The 22655-nt window shown below is 47.9% G+C and overlaps 1 protein-coding gene across 1 annotated transcript; it reads right to left on the bottom strand.

Moving 5' to 3' along the window:
• Positions 1-987: 987 nt before the first annotated feature.
• Positions 988-17566, bottom strand: MUS81 (MUS81 structure-specific endonuclease subunit). Its single transcript, XM_063316702.1, has 16 exons — positions 17309-17566; positions 15088-15235; positions 14031-14161; positions 12187-12282; positions 11514-11594; positions 10872-10960; positions 10264-10452; positions 9763-9867; positions 8329-8456; positions 6705-6817; positions 6076-6192; positions 5797-5892; positions 4219-4341; positions 3077-3180; positions 2463-2546; positions 988-1356 (listed from the first exon to the last, which is right to left on the bottom strand). The coding sequence occupies exons 1-16, from the start codon at positions 17420-17422 to the stop codon at positions 1290-1292; spliced, it is 1785 nt and encodes a 594-aa protein (XP_063172772.1). The 5' UTR covers positions 17423-17566; the 3' UTR covers positions 988-1289.
• Positions 17567-22655: the final 5089 nt, after the last annotated feature.

Raw genomic sequence — 22655 nt, forward strand, 5'->3', positions numbered from 1 at the left:
AGCAAGGGATAGGATGATAGACACATCGTCTGTTGTTTTTAAAATAACCACATGGTGCCTCTAATTCAGTGTTTCTCAACCTTGGCCACTTTAAGATGGGCGGACTTCAACTCCCAGGATTCCCCAGCCAGCGTGGCCAAGGTTTTGAAACACTGCTCTATAGATTAGTCTTTTGCAGGAAAGAGAATTGAAGAATGGGATTTTCTCACTGAATGAGCCGTATTGGGAACTATTTTTAGTTCCTTCACAAATTTCTCAGAGTTGGAGAGAATCAACCTATGTACAGGTCGTCCTCGTTCAGCGGCTGCCTTCTTTAGCGACCATTCGCAGTTATGACAGTGATGAAAAAGTAACTTGGCGAGCAGTCCTCGCACTGATGACCTTCGCAGGTCTGGAAAGCAAAGGAAAGCAGAAGTCGGATCGTGATGTTTTATTAAGCGACCGCTTCACTTAACCACCAAGCTGCTGGTCCCAATTGTGATCACTAAATGAGGACTACCTGTACACAGAAACTGGGGGCATTTCCCCAACACATTGAACCAGTTACCCAAATTCAGTCTTGCTTTACACGTGGAAATGCGGCATCATTAACTGACTCAGTCAAATGTGTTGGCGGAAGACAGCCACACGTGTGCAAAAGGTGAGTTTTCTCCGCACCAGCCCCGTTAACGGAACGTCCACACTGCTATTTTTCTTCCAAAATCCAGGAAACGTGCAGCAGAAAACAGCTGTGCCTTTGTGTTTCACAACCCTGGGCACTCGGCTAAGGGGTATGATAATGGCACGGATTCACTGGCGCTGAATACTGCTGGGGGAAGAAGAAAAAGAGAAGTCTTGTTTTTAAAAACTACTGGAAATTGTATTGGAGTGTGAGGACAATTTTCTTAGGATTTTTATTAGCAGGTTTCTTGGGCCGTTTTCAATCAAACAGGGCAAGGTTAGGCAGGACTCGGCACCCCAGGGAGCACAAAATAAGAGCGTTTACACCCATCCTCTTCTGGGGAGGGGGGTGTGTGTGTGTGTGTGTGCGTGTGCGTGTAGGCAGAGATGGAAATCGCCTCCCCGCCCAGTTTGTGCAAGGAAGCGCAGTTCAAGTTGGTAGAAACCTTGCACAGGTGACCCTGATGCACGCCCCTTTCCCTGTGTTTTACAAGCGGAGATCCGTTGTGGGAATCCCCAAAGCCTTCTCGTAATTGACAGCGACATAAATGCCATAGTTTTCTCTCTCTTTCTCTCCCTCTCTCACACACACACGCCCTCAGCGCACACTTCTCACAGCTGCTCGACGTTCAAGGCAGGGGTCCTGACGTACAATACAACTGGGCCAAAGTCTTGCTAAGAGAAGGACCCAGATTTCTGTGGAAAGAGAAGGAAAAAGAGGGAGGGGTGTTACGAAAAGGTAACATAGCGGCAACTTTACCTCTCTGCCCGTCAGGATCATGAATTCATTCATCCATATATATTTTTTAATCTGTTCAATTGTGGCCAGTTCTCGGAGACTGCCTGGACGAGTCCCTGCAGTTTTCTTGGCAAGGTTTTTCGGAAGTGGTTTGCCATTGCCTCCTTCCTAGGGCTGAGAGGGAGTGGCTGGCCCAAGGTCACCCAGCTGGCTTTGTGCCCAAGGCAGGACTAGAACTCACGGTCTCCCGGTTTCTAGCCTGGTGCCTTAACCACGACACCAAACCGGCTCATCCAATTTATAGGGCACCAAATCTCTAAACTCCCACCAGCTTTTTAACCAGTCAGAATATCCATACTAGCAGCACAAATAAAACACCCCTAGTAAAGGACATTAAACATCTACAGTAAACCTATTCCCAATAAAGTATCCGTATAACATCCAACGTTAAAAAAAGAAAACCATTTCAGCCACTACCAATTTTTTTTACCAGACGTCTCACACAAGATCACTGTTGATCCTAAAAGTCCTCTAGAACAGCCTCCTTCTTCACTGCTTTCTGGTAGGCCGGTATTGGGGGGGACAATCTAACTGCCAAAGCAAGGCTATTCCATAAAACTGGCGCCGTTACAGAGAAAAAAGCAGGAATGGGGTCAAAAGGAGCAGCTTTGCAGGCTGTGTGAATGCAGCTAATGACCTGGTTCAGCGAGACGGACTGTCGTCCCTGCATTTGAGGTCACGGCAATGCAGGACCACCAATGGCCCCTCTCTGACTGAATGTCCTAGGCAGCAGTGAATGAGCCAGCAGGTGTGAGCGTGACTGGATCCACTGAGTCACGCCCTATCTGGGCACTCTAACCGTGTAAGGCTGCACACGCCATTTTTCCTGGCCTGATCTCCCCAAATGTCACCATAAAAGTTCCTGTCTCTCCTGGTTCCTGTCTCTGCTGGCTTGGCATCGGTTCCTAGATCTGCCAGAAGCCATTATGCATTGGGGGGGGGGGGGCGCTGAGGGAGCTTGTGCAAAGATGGGAAAGGAAAGACACGCAGCTCTGGTACTCACCTCTGCAGCTGGCCACATTTGATGTGACTCAGCAGCTGCTCTTGGCTCTCTGGATCTGGACAGGCAGCATAAGCTTCCATCAGGCTGGGAATGGAGAGGAACACCGGGGAAGGGTTGTTGGCATCTCCGTCGATGTGCCAAGGGAAAACCCGCCACATTTTGTCACCAATCTGCATCCTACACTTTGCTGCGCAGGATGCTGCTTTAAACTAGGGTAGAGTATTATCTGCTCTATATTATCTGACCTTAAAGCAGCGCTTCTCAGACTTGGCAACTTTAAGACGCGTGGACTTCAACTCCTAGAATTCCCCAGCCAGCCATGATGGGAGTTGAAGTCCACACGTCTTAAAGTGGCTGAGGCTGAGAAATGCCGCTTTAAGGTCATGGTGAGAGAACGATCTTCCCCACCACCCAACTTTTAACCCTGGAGAGGTTAAGAGCGGAATCTGGGAAGAATCGGGCTTGTGAGCCGACGATGCGCACTTGGGCCGTTTTCTCTGCTCCCTGCAGTGTGGGGAACTGCTGGTGTTGGCTTAGCTCACACGTTACGCTAAAGCCAGGCTAACAAAACAAAGCACACACACACACACACACACCCCTTCCCTCCTTTGTACCTGGCGGGCGTTTTGTATCTTTCCAAAATGGCAGCTGCCTTTTCCCCGCTAAGGCCGCTGATCTGCATCAGTTGCCTTGCGAAGACTTCGTACACCGTCTGGGCCTGGAAAGGGAAACAGGAATGTGGTCCCAAAGCAGCAGCTCTGCACGTTGTGTGAATGCAGCTCGTGACCCGGTACAGCAACTAACTTTCTTCCATGAATTTGGCTAAATATCTGGACTAAGGAAGCTCACTCTGGAAAACTTGAAAGTTTGTTACTTACTGCAAACTGGAACAGCAAGCGGAGAATAGCGAGTTTTGTTATTCACAGGCCATGTTCTGACCTGTTTGCTTTGACTACAGGTGGTCCTCACTTAACAACCATTCATTTAGTGATGGTTCGGACTTACAACGGTGCTGGGAAAACCGACTTACGACCAGTCCTCACACTTACAACTGTCACAGCATCCCTGCAGTCACATGATCACGATTTGGGTGCTTGGCAACTGGTTCGTATTTATGACCGTCGCAGCATCCCATGGTCATGTGATTGCCATTTTCAAACTTCCTGGCCGGCTTCTGACAAGCAAAATCAATGGGGGACCATGTGATTTGCTTAAAAACCACATGGTTTGCTTAATGCCCGCAGTGATTCACTTAATGACTGCAAGAATGGTTGTAAAATTGGGTCAGATTCACTTAATGACTGCTTCACTTAGCAACCAAAATTCCAATCCCACTTCTGTATGGTTCCAGGGCTACTGGCCCACAATCAGCTGGATCTGCAAGACGTGGTTTGCAAACAAATCACATTCAGGCTCACGCAAACCTAGGAAATCGACTATGCGTAAACCCATCCTTTTGGGACATGGAAATTCCCTTTCTCTCTCCCAATCTATTTATTCCCTCAGTGTTTCTCAGTCTGCCCCCTTACCAAACGGGCAGCACATCAGAGAGGTACCAGGTTAGCAAAAGATGGCTTATGCCAATTTGCAATCAATCGCTTTACAATTTCAGACTGAGGACGGTCTTTCTCACCTTTCTCTGCTTATTCCTTCCCGTCTGGGATCTTCTACATGGAAAGCATGTGTTCCCTTCTTAAATTCCTGCCCATCAGCTCTATTCCCACCCAAAGGACGCAGTTCCTGCTGGATTAATCACCTTGTTCTTCACAGCCCCTTCATTAAATTCAGCAAATGTCAGAAGCTTGCAGGTGCCATCCCTGGGCCGCAGGGGGCGCTCATCCTCCAGTTCCTCTCTGGTGCAGCTCAAAAGCCTTTTGTCCTACCAGGAAAAAAAAGCAAAACATTCCTTAGAGGGGAGCTCTTACCTTTAACCCTTCTTTTTCCCCACCACTGCCCCATGTCTTTATATGAACGCTGTTTTCTTCCTCTGCTTTTTAGTTTCTCAGTCCTAGACCAGAGAAATCTTTTTGCTAGCAGCGGATTTCATTTTAATGCGACGAGGGCTGGTTTTATTGCCAAAACCGCCACCAGTGTAAGGGAGATCAAACAATTGTGTACCGTTTAACAACTGTAAAACATCACTTGAATGGACCATTTGTGGGGGGGAGATGCCCGTTAAATCTCAATGTAGATCATCGGCATCCATTTCCCTTGTTTCTGTAACTTCAGAATTGACGTAAGTGGCGTAATTCACAAATAAAACCTCAGTTTTACAGACAAAACATTTGATTGAACAGACAGTAGTCTGTTAAATGGGAGCAGGGCCCGTTCCGTCCAAAGTCTGCTCAACTGAAGTCTGTTAAACGGAGGGTTTGTTGTCACGAGTTTGCATCCAACTAAAACAAAAATCATTCTATCTGTACAGAAAAATAACTTGCCTTCAGGGCTCTAGACCCCCCCGCACGCCTAGGAGTTTGTATTTGTAATAAAAACAATGGGCAATTAAGAGGGCGAGGGGAGAAGAGAACATGATCTATTATTTAAAATATTTTTAAAAAATCAGTTCAATTTAATATTGCAACCTTCACTTAAGTTTCCCCTTCTTTCATTACAACAAAGCTGTAGAAATAGGTTTGGGTAAGGATCAGAAGAGCAATGAATGCCATGGTTGAATGGGGACTTGAACCTCATTAATACCTATTAATTACAGGCAGTCCTCACTTAACAACCATTCGTTTAGGGACAGTTTGGACTTACAACAGTGCTGGAAAACCCCACTTATGACCGATCCTCACACTTACGACCGTTGCAGCATCCCCAGAGTCACATGTTCACAATTTGGGCACGTGGCAACCGGTTTGCATTAATGACCGTTGCAGCATCCCGTGATCACGCGATTGCTGTTTTCAACCTTCCTGGACAGCTTCTGGCAAGCAAAATCAACGGGGAACCGCATGATTTGCTTAACAACCACATTGTTCACTTACCAACTGCAGCAATTTGCTTAATGACTGTTGCAAAAAAAGGTCGTAAAATCGGGTCAGATTCGCTTAATGACAGCTTCACTTAGCAGTCAAAATTCCAGTCCCAGTTGTGGTTGTTAAGCAAGGACTACCTGTAACACCCATAAGGACATGCAGCAGTTCGGCAGAAATCCGAACAAGAGGCTGTCCCAATCCTCACCAGAAATGCTAAGAATTAAATCTGGAAAGTTTGAAGCACAAAGAAGATGCCTTAACGCTGAGCTACGGCCTTTCCTCTAAAAATAAAGTTTAAGTATCTAGTCCTCATGGTGCAGCTTATGGTCAAGACATCCATGTTGCTCCAGACCTACCCCATACAGCCTGGTCAGGTGGCGTGTCAGGAGGATCAGATAGGCAGCGGATTCCCGAATGTCACAGGTGCGTTTGACGAAAAAGCCATCTATCACCTGGGGAAGACGAAGACCCTTAGGACAGCGGGGACGCCCACGGGTGAACGCGATGTCCCTCGAAGCCCCTTGTGAGATTTAAAGGAGCTAATGCAGCAGAAAGGAACAGGTGGAGGAAGAGGCAAAACTGGGGCCAGACAGAAGGCAGACGGAGGGTCGAGCTTTGGGGGATAAAAGCCATACCTGGGTATTGACCATGGCTTGGCGCAGGGTCTTTTCCGGCAGACTGAGATGTTGCGCAGAGCCCGAATCTTCCACCAGGTAGATGGGGTGGGAAATGCCACACTGTCGCAGGCGGAACTGGATTCGAGGCATGGCGGGAGGGAAGGGGGGGACAGGTGGTCATGAACCAGAGACTGAATCACAAGGGAAAGCTGTACTTAGGATTTCTAGATGCCCACTAAGATATTCATTTCAACTAATTTCTCTCCCACCTTCCTCCTCCAACTAAACATTGCAAAAAAGGGCGTGAAATCGGGTCGGATTCGCTTAGTGACCGCTTCGTTTAGCAACCAAAATCCCGGTCCCGGTTGTGCTCACAGCATCCCACAGTCACGTGGTCGCCATTTTCGACCAGCTTCTGGCAAGCAAGATCAGTGGCGAACTGCGTGACTCGCTTAACAGCCGCGTGGTTCGTTCAATGGCCGCGGTGTTTTGCTTAACGCCCACCGCAAGAAATTTGGAGTGCGACACAAAGCCATGTATTAAATTATAGTGCAGGAATGGTTTCCAGTTAGAATTGAATTCTACGCCAGATTTACTTTTTAAATTCTTTCTCGGCTCGGTCGAGCCCTGAATTAGCAGGGGGCTACCTTTTGTTCGCGAAAGCGACCGTCGATGATGCTTCCGCATAAGTCAGGCATCCGTTTCCGTTCTACCACATAGTCTAAAACCAGCTCCTGGACCGAAGTTGGTTGCAGCTGTCCTGAAAAGGAAGGAGATTACAACAAGTTTTTTAAGGATGCTGAAGATGCAAACAGGAGCGGGCTGCTCGTTTTCCAGGTCTGCTGTTAAGAGTAGATTCCTGCACTGGGCAGCGGGCTGGACTAGTTGATCTCTGGGATCCCTTCAACTCATACATACATTTTATGGTTCCAAGTGTTTTATACATTACAGGTAGTCCTCATTTAACAACCATTTGTTTAGCGACCGTCCAGAGTTATGACGACACTGAAAAAGCCTGCCTTACAACCATTCCTCGTGCTTACAACCGCTGCCGCATCCCCACGGTCACGTGATCACAATTCAGGCACTTGGCAACATTGCACGTATATGACAGTTACAGTGTCCCACAGTCACGGGATCGCCATTTTCGACCTTCCCAGCCAGCTTCCGGTAAGCAAAATCAATAGGGAACCGCTGACTCGCTTAATGGCTGCCACAAAAATGGTCGTAAAATCAGGTCTGGATTCGCTTCACAACCGTATCGCTCAGTGACTGAAATTCTGGTCCTTATTGTGGCCGTTAAGGGAGAACTACCTGTACACGGTGGCATCAAAATGGTACCTCAACAGCAGACCTTTCAGTGCAATTCAGCAGATAGCATCCACCATCAGTGGCAGATAATTCCATTACCCAAGGTCGATTTGGACTAGACAAGTTTCTAGCTCTCATAGAGGTAAGCCTTTTAAATGAAACCAGACTTCACTGAAAAAGAAATAGGCTAGTGGAGCTTTCATTAGAAAGGAAACGCTTCCTATGGCCTCTCCTGATTCCTCCCATTATTACCTTACCCTTTGACTGGGGAGGAGAGGTGGTTTAAGAGAGAGAGAAAGGGGCTGATGGCCATGGAAAAGGGAAGGCATTCGAGTGAGAATAGAGGGGTTCTCCTTCCCTCACTCTTGGGGAATTTCTCATCATCTCGTTGACCAAACTGGGAGAAAAAGGGCATCAGAGGGAGCCTGCTCTTCCAAAGACACAATCTGGGTTCACATGTGGCTTAATCATAGTTTGTTGGCCAGGCCACAACTTGCAGAGATCACGTAACATGCTGGAGCCATAAACCAGGGGCACATAATGCCTCCCAGTCCCTGGCATTCCCATTTGCCCTTCGAGTGGTATACTAAAAGTCAGGGGAAAAATTAAATTTTATTTCATCTTGTTCAATGTCACATAGAGTTGATTTGTGTGCTATCTGGTCACGATGTTAACCATAATTAACAATTCTGGGCAGTCACTGGGGATCAGGCCCCAGACTCTGGGGAATGTTGCAGCCCGAAGCTTCAAGCCATGCTAAAAATTTGAGTCCACGCCTTCAAACAGCTAGATTCACACCCAACGCCGAGCCCACCCCGATGCAAACGATGAGCTGTCTCTGCGTGATGTGTGAATTTGACCCCGGGGAAGCAGAGGGCGGAACTCTCCTTTTAGGGAAAGCTGATGCTCAGTCCCAGGTTGATCCTTCCACCCATTATGCTGCCAGGAACTCTCACCCACCTGCAACAAGGGGGTGTTTCTCTCTGGCAACCCAGAGAAAATCACCAACGTGGAGCTTCCGGACGCTAAATGGGACGTTGTGTCGTTGAAGTTCGCTCACCAGGTCCTGTTTCCGGGACGTGGGTCCGCTGAAAGTGAGGGAGGGAAGGTGCTTTTTAAAATCTATTCCAAAGGTGGGGGGTGCTGGGGGGGTCCTTCTTGCAAAATGAATCCTTGTACCTGGAAAAGTCTAAAGGCAGGCTATGAACAAAGATGCTCATATGGTAAATCGATCAAGTTTTGTGTTCCTCCCCATTTGTTTTCCCTTCTCCGCAAGCCCTGCAGCTCTTTTTTAGAGCTATGGCCAAATATCAGTGGCCAATTTCCTCACTTTTGAAACAGGACGCCCCCCACTTCAAAGCCGGAGAATACGGCTAATAAAATAGACTTTTTTTTTTAATCCGTTCAATCGTGTCCGATTCTTGGAGGCTGCCTGGACAAGTCCCTGCAGTTTTCTTGGCAAGGTTTTTCGGAAGGGGTTTGCCATTGTCTCCTTCCCAGGGCTGAGAGGGAGTGACTGGCCCAAGGTTACCCAGGCCGCTTTGCGCCTAGAGCAGGACTAGAACTCACGGTCTCCCGGTTTCTAGCCTGGTGCCTTCACCATTACACCAAATTGGCTCTCAAAATAGACTTAACATTGTTAAAATCAATAAAACACAGAAACCCAAACCACCTACTTTGTTATTGATTCTTTCAATTTATACCCCGCTTTTTAGACTTGGGGGAAACAATTTAAAAAGAGATAGACTTGAGTCATCCTCAACTGAACCCTTCCCCCCCCCCCCAAAGTGTCCTCAGTCCACACTCACTGTATAATATTTAGAAGACTTTGGGAGTTCCGTGTTTTTAATTCCTCTTTGGGGTTTTATACGTGGGTCCTGGGGTCAAGTTCCCTCCATAGTTTGTTTCAAGCTGATTAAGTTGGGCAGGTGAAATGGACAGAGAGAGAGAAAGCTAACCAAGATTCTTGGGGGACAGCCTTTCTCAACTTTTTGACCCTGGAGGTCAAATATTTTTCAGGCCTCAGGGAGCCCCTGCATATTCAGGCTCAAATCTAGGCCAGAAGTTACAAAATTATTATATTCGTTTCATGGGTAGGCCTGTGTAGATGCATTCACAGTGTTCTTAAACTAAAAATAAAGAATGAAACTTACCTCTTTCATGTGAAGTTGCCTGAATTTGAATTATTTTTTTTAAATAAATCGTGATCTTCCAGGGAACCCCTAGTGACCTCTTGCGGAACCCTGCTGGAGAAACCCTGTTCTGGGAGATTTGCTTAATCCCATTGGTTTATGGTTATGTGTGAAGGCAGCTGGACTTTGCACACACACACACACACACACACACACACATTCATTACACATATGACATGGTTTTATCATCACAGCAGCTTACCCTGTGGTCTCAATGAAATCCACACAAAGAATAACATCAAACTGTCCAGGTTCAAACACAAACTGTGGTTTTGACAGCCCCCAGTTAGGCTCTTCACAGCTTGATCTAGAAAGAAAGGATCAACGGAGTTGAAATTACTCCCGTTTAAAAATTCGGATACCAGTGGATCCTACAATCTTGCATTTCCCTTCCTTTGCAGAGGTGTTATCATCTGAAAATAGGCGGGTAAGAATGCTCAACCCACTGGACCAGGCATTACCCAAACCCATTTTAGTGTAATTTTAATGCGTTGGACAAACCCAGTGAGGCAATTCGGCTGACGCTGTTGCCAATCCCTGGAATTCTTGGGAAATGGGGTGGTGGGCGGAAGAGGGCTCCAAAGGCAGAATTTCACCGCAAGGCCATCATTGTAGGAATTGGGGTGACTTCTACACTCCTGCCATTCATCCAGACCCTGGGAAGATAACACACACACCCTCAGGAAAGGAGTGGTGGTCTTACTTGCTGGTGGTGCTCCCGTCTGAATTTTCCGAGCACGGCGCCCATCTGTCGTTTTCCTTTGAAAGCACGAGGGGTTCTCCAGTTTGGGATGCTGCGGCTTTCAGGGCCCTGGAATGGCTCTCCTTCAGCTCTTCCGAGGCACACAGCAGCTCCCGCGCTAAGGTTAGCCCGGCTTCTGTCAGAGAATATCTGCTTGGAAAGACGTAGCAAGTCAAAATGGCCTTTGGACTAGTTCTCTGAAGTCCCTACAGTCAACCACCGCTGCAAAGCAGGGGCCACAAACACACTCTAAGACAAATTAAAAACTGAATTGGAGCTTCCCTCATGATAGAACCTTTCAGCCATCTTCTTGAGGTTTTGAAAAGCTCCATCCATCCACCCACTGATCCACCCATCCACCCATCCATCCATCCATCCATCCATCCACCCACCCATCTACTAACCTACCACCCACCCACCCATCTCCTCATTCTCTCTCGGGCTTAAGAGCAAAGCTTGCCAACAAGTTCACCAGCCCTGTTGAGGCATCACCTCCCTCCATCTTCAACAAAAGCAATGGGCTCCAGGCAGATTCCCCCTCCTCCCGACTCTTGTGCAATATAATCAACCTGGCTGGGATATTAGTCTTGAGGACTAGCTCCTTGCGCATCAGAGTGCTGACAGCAGACCAGGCAGTGCTCTTACTTCCAGGATTGGCCTGTAATGGGGAAATCGGTGTGAGAATTGCTAGTTAATTAATGCAATAACCCCATCGATCTTCAAGCCAGCGTGGTGTCCTGGTTAAGGCATTGCTTCCCAAACATTTGCCTTCATTACCCAAAACCGCTTATCAGAAAGTCCTTTCACCCAATGCAGGTAAAACATTTTAAGTCAATGTAATGGGATTGCATGTCGTTACCCAAAGAAAAACCACTTTTACCCAATTTTGGGTAATTCACCCAGGTTTGGGAAGCACTGGGTTAAGGCACCAGGCTAGAAACTGGGAGACTGACCGTTCCAGTCCCGCCTGAGGCATGAAGCCAGCTGGGTGACCTTGGGCCAGCCCCTCTCTCTCAGCCCTAGGAAGGAGGCAATGGCAAACCACTTCCGAAAAACCTTGCCAAGAAAACTGCAGGGACTAGTCCAGGCCGTCACCAGGAGTCAAAAACTGACTTGAAAGCATCATAATAATAACAATAACAGCAGCAACAATTGATCTTCAATAACTTTAATCATTGGTGTAATAACAAGTAGGGAAGGTATCAGCTTACCAAAAAGAAGGATTTATCACACAGAGGCTGAGCAGTTTTCTGCAGCTCTGGTTTCGTCAGATAGCCCCGGGAATCAGGATTCTAGGAAAGAAATCCAAAAGGTAGGATAGGACAAAACTTCATACAACCTCCTGGAGGCCTAACGCTAGAAGCAGGAGGGGGTTGTTCTACATCTGAATATAAATTCACCCTGTTTAAATTTCCCAAGCTAAGAGCTGCCACACCATTTCCCTTCGGTTTCCCAAAGTCTTCCCATCGTGCGGCTCATCCCTCATTTTCCTATCCCGAAAAATCTTCCAGAGGTGTCTATGTCAGTGCAAACTTTGCAAAGTCAAAATAAATGCTTAAAACGGGCCTGTTCAGGAATACTGACCCAAACCAGGTTAAGAAGAGATGAACATATTTGAGGACCTATTTTTGTGCAGCTATTTCACCTCTTCCCAAAGGCAAAGAAGAAATGAAACGGGTTCAGAAGCTGATGGGACCCAAAGAGGGAGAAAGAGAGAAATGTATGCATCCCTGTGTGGTCACACAGCTTTACTTATAATTCCCCAATTTTTAAAACTCAGGAACAATATCTCTGCTTTGCTATAAGAGGATCTAGTTGGCAACCATCCAATTCTGCCCTAAAATGTTTCTGCAGCCAACCGGGCTGGCATCAGCTGTGTCCTACCATGGCGTTCCGGTAGAGCGCGAACAGTACAGCATAGGCTGGAGAACGCCGAGCGGGCACATATCCTCGGGCACAATGCTGCACAATCATTTTTTTCTGGAAAGAGAAAGGTAAATCAGGCATGTCTTTTTCTGACAGATGGGGGAAGTTTTCTCCCCCCATCTCCATCAATAATCCCCTGCAGGCACAAAATTTCAACAGATGGAGACCCCCACTATTTTTTTTTTTTAAATAATGCCACTGTCTTGCTCTGGGCAAAACTAAGCATCCAAGAAAGATTGCCTCCAGCCAATATGGCACACTTTGGGGGGTAGGAGAAAGGGCACTGGGCATTTCAGGATGCCTTCGGGGACTCCCATGTAAGGACCCGCTTGGTTGCCACCTTTTGAGGCACATGACGTCATTGCTAAACATCAGTTCAGCCCACATGGAACAACGCAAGCAGCAAATAATCAGCAATAAAACCCAAATTGTAGGAACATAAAGTGCTGGGAAAAAGACAGCCCATGGGGTCATCCGACTCTTGACCCCAGTGCCTGGGGAAAGAGCCAGCCATTTGTGCTTTCGAAAAGGCAGACAAGTTTGGGCCAACGGACTCTCGGTCCACCAGCCCTTGACGTTCTTTATCCCAGGATTAGCCACCTTGAACTCCATGTGACTTGTGGGCGCAGCCCTGGATGGAGCAGAAAGGAAGGGCCTCGGAGCGCACGCCCTGTGATTCCTTCCACTATTCGGGGCAGAAGCTGGAAAACAGGGCGGGAGAGGAACAGGGGTGGCCCCCTCATGCGAGCAGGCAAAGCGAATTTGGGAACTTTTCTCGGTTCTGATAGGCTGATTTTAGAGCCACGGTTTTCCTAGCTCCCCGTTTCAGAAGATAGACAGCTGTGCCATTGGTTTTCAGCAATTCTAGGCATGGAGGGGAACAAAACAGGGAGGGGGCATGTCCCTAGCCTTTAACTTAACTGCCCAGAGTCCCTCTTGTGGGGGTGATGGCAAAATTTTGAATAAATAACAACAACAACAACAACAACTTGCTATTCCCAAGGCAGCCTACTTCACGGTCCCAGAGTTTCCAGCCTTTTGGAAGTCTTGCCTTGGCAGCGTCCACACAACCTGGCTATTGTATTTTAATTTTCACCTCGTTTTGTTTCAATGGCTTAGCGGGTTGTGTGAGACGAGCCCATTGGGTCCCTTCAGTTCCCCAGGGGAGGGGTGTTGGATGAACCCAGCCCTGCCATTTACCCATCGTGTCTTTAAAAGAATGTTTAGCCCCTTTTTCCATTCAAAGAAATGGTAAAATGGCTTTCCTGACCACATCCACCCACTGGTTGCAGGTCTGTTCCAAGACACCACTGCTTTTTGGCATGGCTGACCCCTCCATACAGGTACTCCTTGACTTACGACCACAATTGGGACTGGAATTTCCACTGTAGGTCGTTATGGTATTAAGTTGACTAACCATGTGAACAGACCAATTTTATGACCATTTTATAGTGGACGTTAAGTGAATCACAGGTCATTAAGTGAATCACTGCAGTCGTTAAGCGAAACCAGCTTCCCTAATGGGTGTTTTTTGCAGGAAAATAGCAAAAACCATCGCAAAATGTGACCACAGGATGCTGCAACTGGTTGTAAATGCGAGCCAGTTGTCAAGTGCCCGAAATGCGATCATGTGACTGTGGGGGGGGTGTCGTTTTGCGACACTCAGAAGTGCTTTACAGGCCTAAACACCCATTCCGAGGCTGTCATAACTTTGGACAGTCGTTAAACAAACTTTCGTGAGTCGAGGACTACCTGTGATAAAACAGCCCCAAAATGAATGGATGGATGTTATCCATACCAACCTTTGAGCATTTCTCTTGGCGCTGAACTGGCTCCACAGCGGACTGGGCAGGTTGCAGCTCTGGGCTATCGCTGCAAGTTGGGTTCTTACCATCTTCACGCCCTCTCCAAGAAGATGTTGGGGCTGGCAAACCTGGAATGCACGTTAGTAAAGGTAAAGGTTTCCCTTGACGTAAAGTCCAGTCGTGTCCGACTCTAGGGGGCGGTGCTCATCTCCGCTTCTAAGCCTTGGAGCCGGCGTTGTCATAGACACTTCCGGGTCATGTGGCCAGCATGACGACTCGGAACGCCGTTACCTTCCCGCTGAAGCGGTACCAATTAATCTACTCACATTTGCATGTTTTCGAACTGCTTGGTGTGCAGGAGCTGGGACGAGCAACGGGAGCTCACCCCGCCGCGCGGTTTCGAACCGCCGACCTTCCGATCGGCAGCTCAGCGGTTTAACCCGCAGCGCCACCGCGTCCTTACGGAATGCACGTTACAAGCCCTTTAAATCGAGCTTCCGAGTCTTGTAAAAGCCGGAGCAAAAGATTTTACAACTCCCTCCATTCCTTCCCAGAGGAGAGCTTTTTCCTTAACAGGATTGTACGCCTTCGCATAAAATTAGAAGGAAAGGCGGCTGGACCTGGTTAGTGCCTGGATGGGAAACCAACATGAAATCTTAGCATTGTGGAGGCTGGAAGGTCACAACAGACACTCTGTGAAAAGACAAAACACCACCTTGCCGCTACAAAAACCACTCCGACAAATTTATGAAGCCTTCAGGAACTGAGGGGTTTTTTTTCTTTTCTTTTAATCTCCCTCCAAGGATCAGCTCACTGGCTGATCTTGGGAAAAATGGTGCGTCTGATTAGGGGGAGATTGGGAAATCCCAGGTATCCAGACTGAGAAGATGAAACATTATCTCAGACCAAAGGAAACAAAAATGCCTGGCACCTCCAAGGAGTCTAGCTCAGCTCGAGGGAAACATGCTTCTCTACCTTGAATAATATTTCATGGGCATATCACTGATTTCGAGTGGCGATCCCAGGCCCTTCAGAGCGCCCTCTCGTTCCATACCTGCCAATGCGGTTCCGTCCTGGGCGCTGCGGTGTCTCTCCAGCTGTTCGTCCAGCTGACGGCAGATCTTCTCACCAAAATACAGAAGGATCCTAGCCTCATGCCCGCTGCACAGAGGGAGGGGATATTTCTGGAGAGAGCTCAGCGCCTGGGCATGACGAACAGACGTAAGATGAACTGTGGGTCCAGGGCAATGGAAGGGATTCTGCGCAACCCAAGGCAGTCATTCACCTCACTTACCGGATTTAAAGTGAGAACTGGGCGCAAGTCAAGCAATAGAGGAAGAATTAACAGGGCCAAACAAAATACAGGTATCCTTGCTTAACAGCCACAATTGGGACAAAAATTTCGGTTGCTAACTGAGGCAATCATTAAGTGAATCCGACCCGATTTTAGGACTTTTTTTGCAGCAGTCATTAAGCGAATCACTGTGGTCATTAAGTGAATCACTGTGGTCATTAAGTGAACCGCATGACTGTTAAGCAAATCACGCAGTTCCCCATTGATTTTGCTTGCCAGAAGCTGGCTGGGAAGGTTGAAAATGGTGATCACATGACCATGGGATACTGTGACAGTCATAAATGCAAACTGGTTGCCAAGTCCCAAAGCATGATCACATGACTGTGGGGATGCTGCAATGGTCGTAAGTGTGAGGACCAGTCATAAGTCCGTTTTTTCAGCACCATTGTAAGTCCGAACCATCACTAAATGAATGGTTGTTAAGTGAGGACTACCTGTAGCATCTTTTCAGATACAGGAGTGATGATGTTTTTTTTCAAGCCAGGGGTTCTACAGCTGCTGCCCTGATTTCCAAATGCAGAGACTGGGGTGAGGATCAGCTTTAGCCAAACTTCAAGCCTTGGGGACTGATATAATGGCTTAGAAACATTTGGGACGCAAGCAAAACTGGTGAAGGTCTGAGGAACGATATCAGGGTTGTGGGATAGGGACATTTTGATCAAGATGGAGTTGGTGAAAGAAGGAAACATATAAGAACAGAGTCTGCCATGAGGAGGGATAACATCCAAGGATCAGCGTCCTTCGTGAAGAGCATTCACTGTGAGATTTCACTCTCACAATCTTTTGTCATTGGTCATATTGGCTGTGGTTAATGGGGGGTGAAGTCTAAGTATCTAAAGGCAGGTAATCTAAAGGTTACCTCTCATGATCTTCAGTGTTTCTCAACCTTGGCAACTTTAAGATGGGTGGACTTCAACTCCCAGAATTCCCCAGCCAGCTCCGCTCTGCGGAGCTGGCTGGGGAATTCTGGGAGTTGAAGTCCACCCATCTTAAAGTTGCCAAGGTTGAGAAAGCTTGAAAGGAGGTGTGGCCCAACCACACAAGGGGGTGTGGCCTGTGGTGGGTAGTGCACAGCCTGTTCCCCTAGAGCAGCATTTCCCAACTAACAATGGTTAATTTTACATGTTGGAGCGTCTATCATTGACCAATAACTATTGTCATTGCTGGACCATCGTGATCAATAATGGATCACTAAAATTGTTCCTAGTTAGTGCATCTAAGCAGCTGGCCTCCTGAAAGTGTCGGTGATGGATGCTTTGAAACTGAAATGCTTAATCATTACTCATGAACAATCATTTATGAATCCATTATTATTTTTATATTAGGCCAGCTTTCTGATCCATACTGCCACTGCTACTATGGATAATGAAAATTAAGATAGATTAATTACTGGCCTATAATATAATTACAATTACCAATTGTCATTACCAATGCTAATGCTAATGCTAATTAAAATACTCATAGTTATGCTAATCTCACTAATTACCCTGAAAAGTCTGCTAATTGTCCTATTATTAAACTTATACTAATGGATATGCTAATTCCTGTATGGTTATACCGATTACTATACGAATAACGATTCCAAATTCTATTATACTAACGGCTAGGGTAATTATTGCATTTTTATCACAATTATTATCCTAATACTTGTTCCAATTACTATTACATTAAGAGTTTTGCTTTGCACTTTTGGCTTCGTTTTTTCTTTCTTTCTTTACTTCTTTCCTTTCCTTATTCTAAATAATGGTTTCGGCTCGCTTTTATCGTTCTTGTTTAAAATCCTAATAAAGTTAGTTTTAAAAAAAGTTTTGCTAATTATCATTCAGCACTAATAACCGGACTTTTTTCCAAGAGACAGATTCCGCAGGGGCGGGGCGGGGCTTGCCGCAGGGGCGGGGCTTGCCGCAGGGGCGGGGCTTACCCGTTCATAGGCGCGTTGGCTCTTGAGGCGTCCGCGCTCTGCGGCCTGGTCGCGCCATTCCTGCAGCCATCGCGTAAACAAGGGGTTCGGGCTTTCCTGCGGCGGTTTCGGCATCTTCCAAAGGCGGCCACCGTTTTTATCCCGCGCTCTCTCCTCCGTTCGCGCTCCCGTTCTTTAAAAACCGGAATTCGTTGGGCTCTTGCACCAAAGAGTCGTAGGCGGGCAGAGCGGCTCTCCGCTGAAGGGATGGCGCAGGCGCAGTTCGTCCGTGGTGCCGCTTCAAGGGAAGCCATAGAGATAGAAAAATGTAGAAAGGTCCTCGCTGGAATATCAAATTTCACCACCACCTTCCAAATTGGTCTCCGTGGAGGAGATACTCTAGAATTCAATATTTAACTGCGTCTGACCCATCCTCCCGATTGGTAGAGCAAACCATACCAAAGAAAAGCATCAGAAATCCCTCTCTTTGACTGTTCTTTCCAGTCTTACAGGAATGTTTTAAATCCTTAGCAACTTTTAAGATGGGTGGACTTCAACTCCCAGAATTCCCCAGCCGGCATTCTGGGAGTTGAAGTCTACCCATCTTAAAGCATGCTGGCTGGGGAATTCTGGGAGTCAAAGTCCACCCACCTTAAAGTCACCAAGGTTGAGAATGCTGACTTAAGGGACCGAAATGGTTACCAAGTACCTGTTTCCCAGATCTCCCCAGTGTGGTGGGGCATGCCTGCTGGGGAATTCTGGGAGTAGAAGTCTAGCCATCTTAAAGTTGCCAAAACCAAACAAAGCCATTCTGTGCTCCAAAATGTTGCCAAGATTTGCAACATTTGATTGAATGTTGCACATTCCCTTTATCAAATATTTTTGCAAAGGTTGCTTTGCTAGGGGAAGTAAAATATAAATTCCTGCTTTGAATGCTAGTGCCATCTCTATGTTGATTATTGCTCATGCATTTTCAAAATACTGGTGCGCATGAGCACAAATACCAATATTCTAGATACGCAGTAATGGTTTGATGGAATCAAATGAGTTTTTTAGGGGGATCAGTCTCCAGCTAACCTTTTTACCCTGCTTAAAAGCATAGCAGTTTGTTCCTGTTAGTAATAGTAGTAAATCCATTTATACCCTCCCTTTCAGCAGAGAGGTCTCTTTCCCATCACCTGCTAAAAATCCCTTTTCCCTGAAGAAATTATGAATTGCGGTTCCTTCTCCCACATCTCCAGCCTTTTAACCAGAATAGCTCCTCCTTCCCCACAGATTAATTATGTTTTAACTAGCTCTTCTGCTGTTATGGAAACAGCATGTTAGACTCAACCAGCCTTTGATCTGATTTTAGTGCCTTAATCTCCATCCTTGCTTTGCAATTTGTATTTTTGGAGAAAAACGCTCACTTAACCCCAAGCCCTGGATTAAGCAAACTAAGCCCCTGCTTAGGACACCGAGGGCAGGGGGGGCACCCCAAAGTTTTTCTTCTCCTAGCGATTATGCCCTTCACTCTTTCACCACCATACTCAACTTTTGGTGAATTTTTCTGTAATCGGCCGCCTTTGCCGTGTTCGACTTTAATCTGCGTGGTTGAAAAAATGTTTTTGTCGGCATGGGAAAAGACTAAAGTTTAAAAGTTTAGTTTCACGGTGTTGTCAAAAATCACATTTGTTTCCGTTTCATGGCGTGAGATTTTTGGTTCCGTGGAGGGGCACCGTTGGTAGGCTGTGCCCAGGGCATCAGTTGGCCTTAACCCAGCGCTGCTTAACCTCTTAAATCAGTGTTTCTCAATCTTGGCAAACTTTAAGATGTGTGGACCTCAACTCCCAGAATTCCGCAGCCAGCAACTCAGTAAAGGACGGGAGTGAAATCTGCCTGTGTGCTCGCAAAGATGGATTGATATTTTCTTGTGATACTTTCCCAAGAGCCAACCGTGATGATGCTAAGAATGAAGGCATTTAGCCAGAATATTTTGGGTGGAGTGTCTGCTTCAGTAGCTGTGACGAGGTGCTGAAACTAGCATGAGTGGAGCAAAAGTTGAGTCAGGCAAAAAAAAATTGAGAGAGAGAGAGAGAAATCTGTACTTCATTTGGAAATAAATGTCTGGGGGCGTTACTCAAGAAGGCACTAGGATAACTCATTCCTGCTCCGTGGAGAAAGTGAGATTTTTTTTCCCTGGCTGGCCTACCTCACAGGGTTCTCCTGAGGATTACAGAACCCTTGGCACCCGTCTGTGGGCAAGGAGGTATGCTCCAGCATCCACAAGCTTCAGCCAGTTTGCTAGCCCATGTTGGCTGATCTCAAAGAAGCCAAACAGGATCAGAATTGGTTAGTGCTTGGATGGGAGACCACAAGGAAATCCCAGGACTGAGATGGGAAGTAAAAAGAAAATGTCAGAAGGTGTCTTGGGTAACTTACACGAGCGAGGAAGCCTTTGCTATTTCATCCTGGCAGATGGCCATCCAGCCTCTGTTTAAACTCCTTCAGTGAAGGATCACCCCCACCTCCTGAGAAATCCATTCCCCTGTTGAGTAACACTTACTGTTAAGGAAATTCTTCTGATACCCAACTGAGATGCCCTTCCTTGTAATCGGACAATCATGGAATGTCCGGGTTGAAAGGGACCTTGGAGATCATCCGGTCCAACCCAGAATCCGGTTGCAGCATCCTCAACATCTAGGCCCTCCAGCGAAGGAAGGCCCACTGTCTCCTGAGGCAGGCTGTTCCACTGGTGAACAGCTCTTCCTATTAGGCAGTTCTTCCTGATGTCCCACCAAAACTGCCTTCCTTGTAATTTAAACTGCTTTCTTGTCCTGGTTTCAGGAACAAGTCTGGACAAATCCGCCCCATCATTTCCACGCACACACCGATTTAGCATCTTGAATGCTTTCTGAAAATCTTGCCAAGATTCGCAGTCTTGGTACCATTTGTCCCCTGATCTCTGTGAAGATGCAAACTTGTGCTTTAAAAAAATAGGTCTTGTTTTTTTTAAAATTCAGGATCAATTAGTAGTAGTAGTCAGAGTTTTTGTTTTAAATCCCACCTGTTTCCCTTTCATGTTTTGGAGTCTTACCAGCCTGGGTCCACCTGGCCTGTGGTCAGGGATGATGGGGGGTGGGTATAGTCCAAAACATCGGAGGGCATCCGTTGACCTTTCCCGGTCTATGTAAATCTGAGCTGGCAGGAGTGCGGAAGTTCTGACCCAGCAGGTATTTTACTACTATATCCCCTAACTATAGTTAATGGCAATTGAGGCTGCTGGGCACAGAGTCCAGTATCACCTGGAGCAGCGTTTCTTAACCTCTGCAACTTTAAGATGGGGGGACTTCGACTCCCAGAATTCCCCAGCCAGCCATGCTGGCTGGGGAATTCTGGGAGTCGAAGTCCCCCCATCTTAAAGTTGATAGGTAGCCTGCAGAGGATCCCTTAAAAATTAAGGTAGAATACGATTCTGCCCCTCCAAGGTCATTTCCAACCCAATGATTCTATGATTGCTCTGTCCGGACCGGCAGACACGTGCCCAGGAGAATCTGGAACGCCTTTCTTTGCCCTCGCGGCAGAGGTGCGTTGGCGTGTCTTGCCAACCCATCCCGACCCCGGGGTCCGCCGGGCCAAGCCAGCCCTTTCGGGAACGTGGCAAGGCGGGAGGGGGGTACAGAGCCAGCCCCGCCACCCTTCCCCACCCATTTGCAGCCGGAGCGACACAATGCGGCGGCGGCGGCGCCTGCCTGCCTGCCGTACCCGGGCCAGGCGGCCGGAGGGCGCCCGTGTGCCAGGCGCTGCGCCTCCTCCGCGCTCTCGCCGCAAATGGCCATATACGGGCAAATCGGGCCGCGGGAAGGGAGGCGCTGGCGGGTCACGATCACACCTTATTTGGAAGCGGTTTGAGCGTCGCCAAAAGGAAGGGGGGGAGGCGGCGGAGGCGCGCGCTCGTTCCTCGCCCGGCCTCGCTTTGTTGTTTCTGCTGCTGCGCTTCGCCGACGCTGCGGCCGCCTGGCCTCGGCTGGGCTGAGCGCTTTCCCCCTGCCTGCTTGCCCGCGCGCCCGCCCGCCCGCTCCCCCTGCCCGCTCCCCAGGTTGCACAAGCAGCAGGGTGCACATTGCACAAGAGCCCCTCCCGCCACCAGCTCTGCCCCCACTTCTGCCCACCGGTGCTTTTGCACAATTGCAATGAGGAACAGAGCGCGGGGCGGGCGGGGCGGAGGCGAGGAGGCTGGGCTGAGGCCACATTTCGAACCAGGTCGGGGAAAGACTCGGAGCGGGTCCGTTCAGCGGGTTGTGTGAACCCAGCCTCGGGGCGCGAGTTGGCATTTGGCTGCGCAATGACTTGGTGCCCCCCCAAGGGGGGTTCGATTGGGTGCCCTGGGTGTGCGAGGCAGCCCAGCCCGTCTTTTCCTGATCACTCCCTCCGCAGGAGTGCGGGAACCATACATTTCTGGAACAAAGGCAGCTGATGGGATGGAGGTTCTGTGAAAGAATCAAGGGCAACAAGGGAATCAAAGGCTCTTTTCTCTGACTGAAAAGCGAGGGGCGGTTTTTTTTTCTGCTCCTTGGTCGATGGCTTTGGTTTGCTTGGGTTTTTTTTATTTTTAGTGGGGTTTCTCGAAGGCAAGCTGAAAGAGCTGCAGTGTCTCACCAGGAGGAAATACCTTCTCAGGCTTGTGCGACGGTGTGTCTATAAATGAATGAATGGAAGAACAAATTTAAAAGTTCCTTTGGCTTCTCTGTGCACAAAAACTCCCTTCCCACAACAGCTTGGCTTGCTTACCGAACGCCTCCGTTTTGCTGGATTCACACAATGCAGCGATTCATAAGCCAGTTAGATGGGCCGGCTTCACCCCACATGCCTTATGTTTGGCCAAGTTGCTCCAGGGGTGATGGTGGGGGCGGGTCATTCAAACCACCCGCTCCAGCCTTCAGTTAAAATTAAGGGACTTCCAGCCCTCCAGATATTTATTTATTAATGGATACAGCATCTTTATTTTTTTACAACTTGAGGTAGCATGCAAAATGCTCCTTTTCTCCGATTCCCCCCCAACAACAACCTTTTGAGGTAGGTTGGCTAAAAGAGAGTCACCAGCTCAAGGCTTCAGTCCCTGAAATCCAGTTTCTAGCCTGGCCCCTTAAGTGCTATGCCACACTGGCTCCAGATATCGCTGGATTCCGGCACCTATCGACCCTACTTGCTGGCTATGCTGCTTGGAACCGGAATCCAATGCTGTGCAAACCGCCCCAGATTCCCTACCTGGATTTAGGTGCCATTTGCATTTATTTATACGATGCACACCCTGCCTTTTCTTCAGGCATTCACAGCAGCATATGTAACGTTCTGTCCTATTTTTCATTACAACAACCCTGTGAGGTAG

Source organism: Candoia aspera, chromosome 17 (assembly GCF_035149785.1).
Source record: "Candoia aspera isolate rCanAsp1 chromosome 17, rCanAsp1.hap2, whole genome shotgun sequence".
Taxonomy (NCBI): domain Eukaryota; kingdom Metazoa; phylum Chordata; class Lepidosauria; order Squamata; family Boidae; genus Candoia; species Candoia aspera.

Excerpts from the sequence above, each read along its gene's own strand:
- MUS81 (XM_063316702.1), bottom strand. The coding sequence starts at position 17,422 with ATGCCGAAACCGCCGCAGGAAAGCCCGAACCCCTTGTTTACGCGATGG. Across the intron at positions 11,595-12,186 it reads CGCTCTACCGGAACGCCATG|AATCCTGATTCCCGGGGCTA; the intron begins GTAGGACACAGC and ends TTTCTTTCCTAG. Across the intron at positions 9,868-10,263 it reads GACGGGAGCACCACCAGCAA|ATCAAGCTGTGAAGAGCCTA; the intron begins GTAAGACCACCA and ends CTTTCTTTCTAG.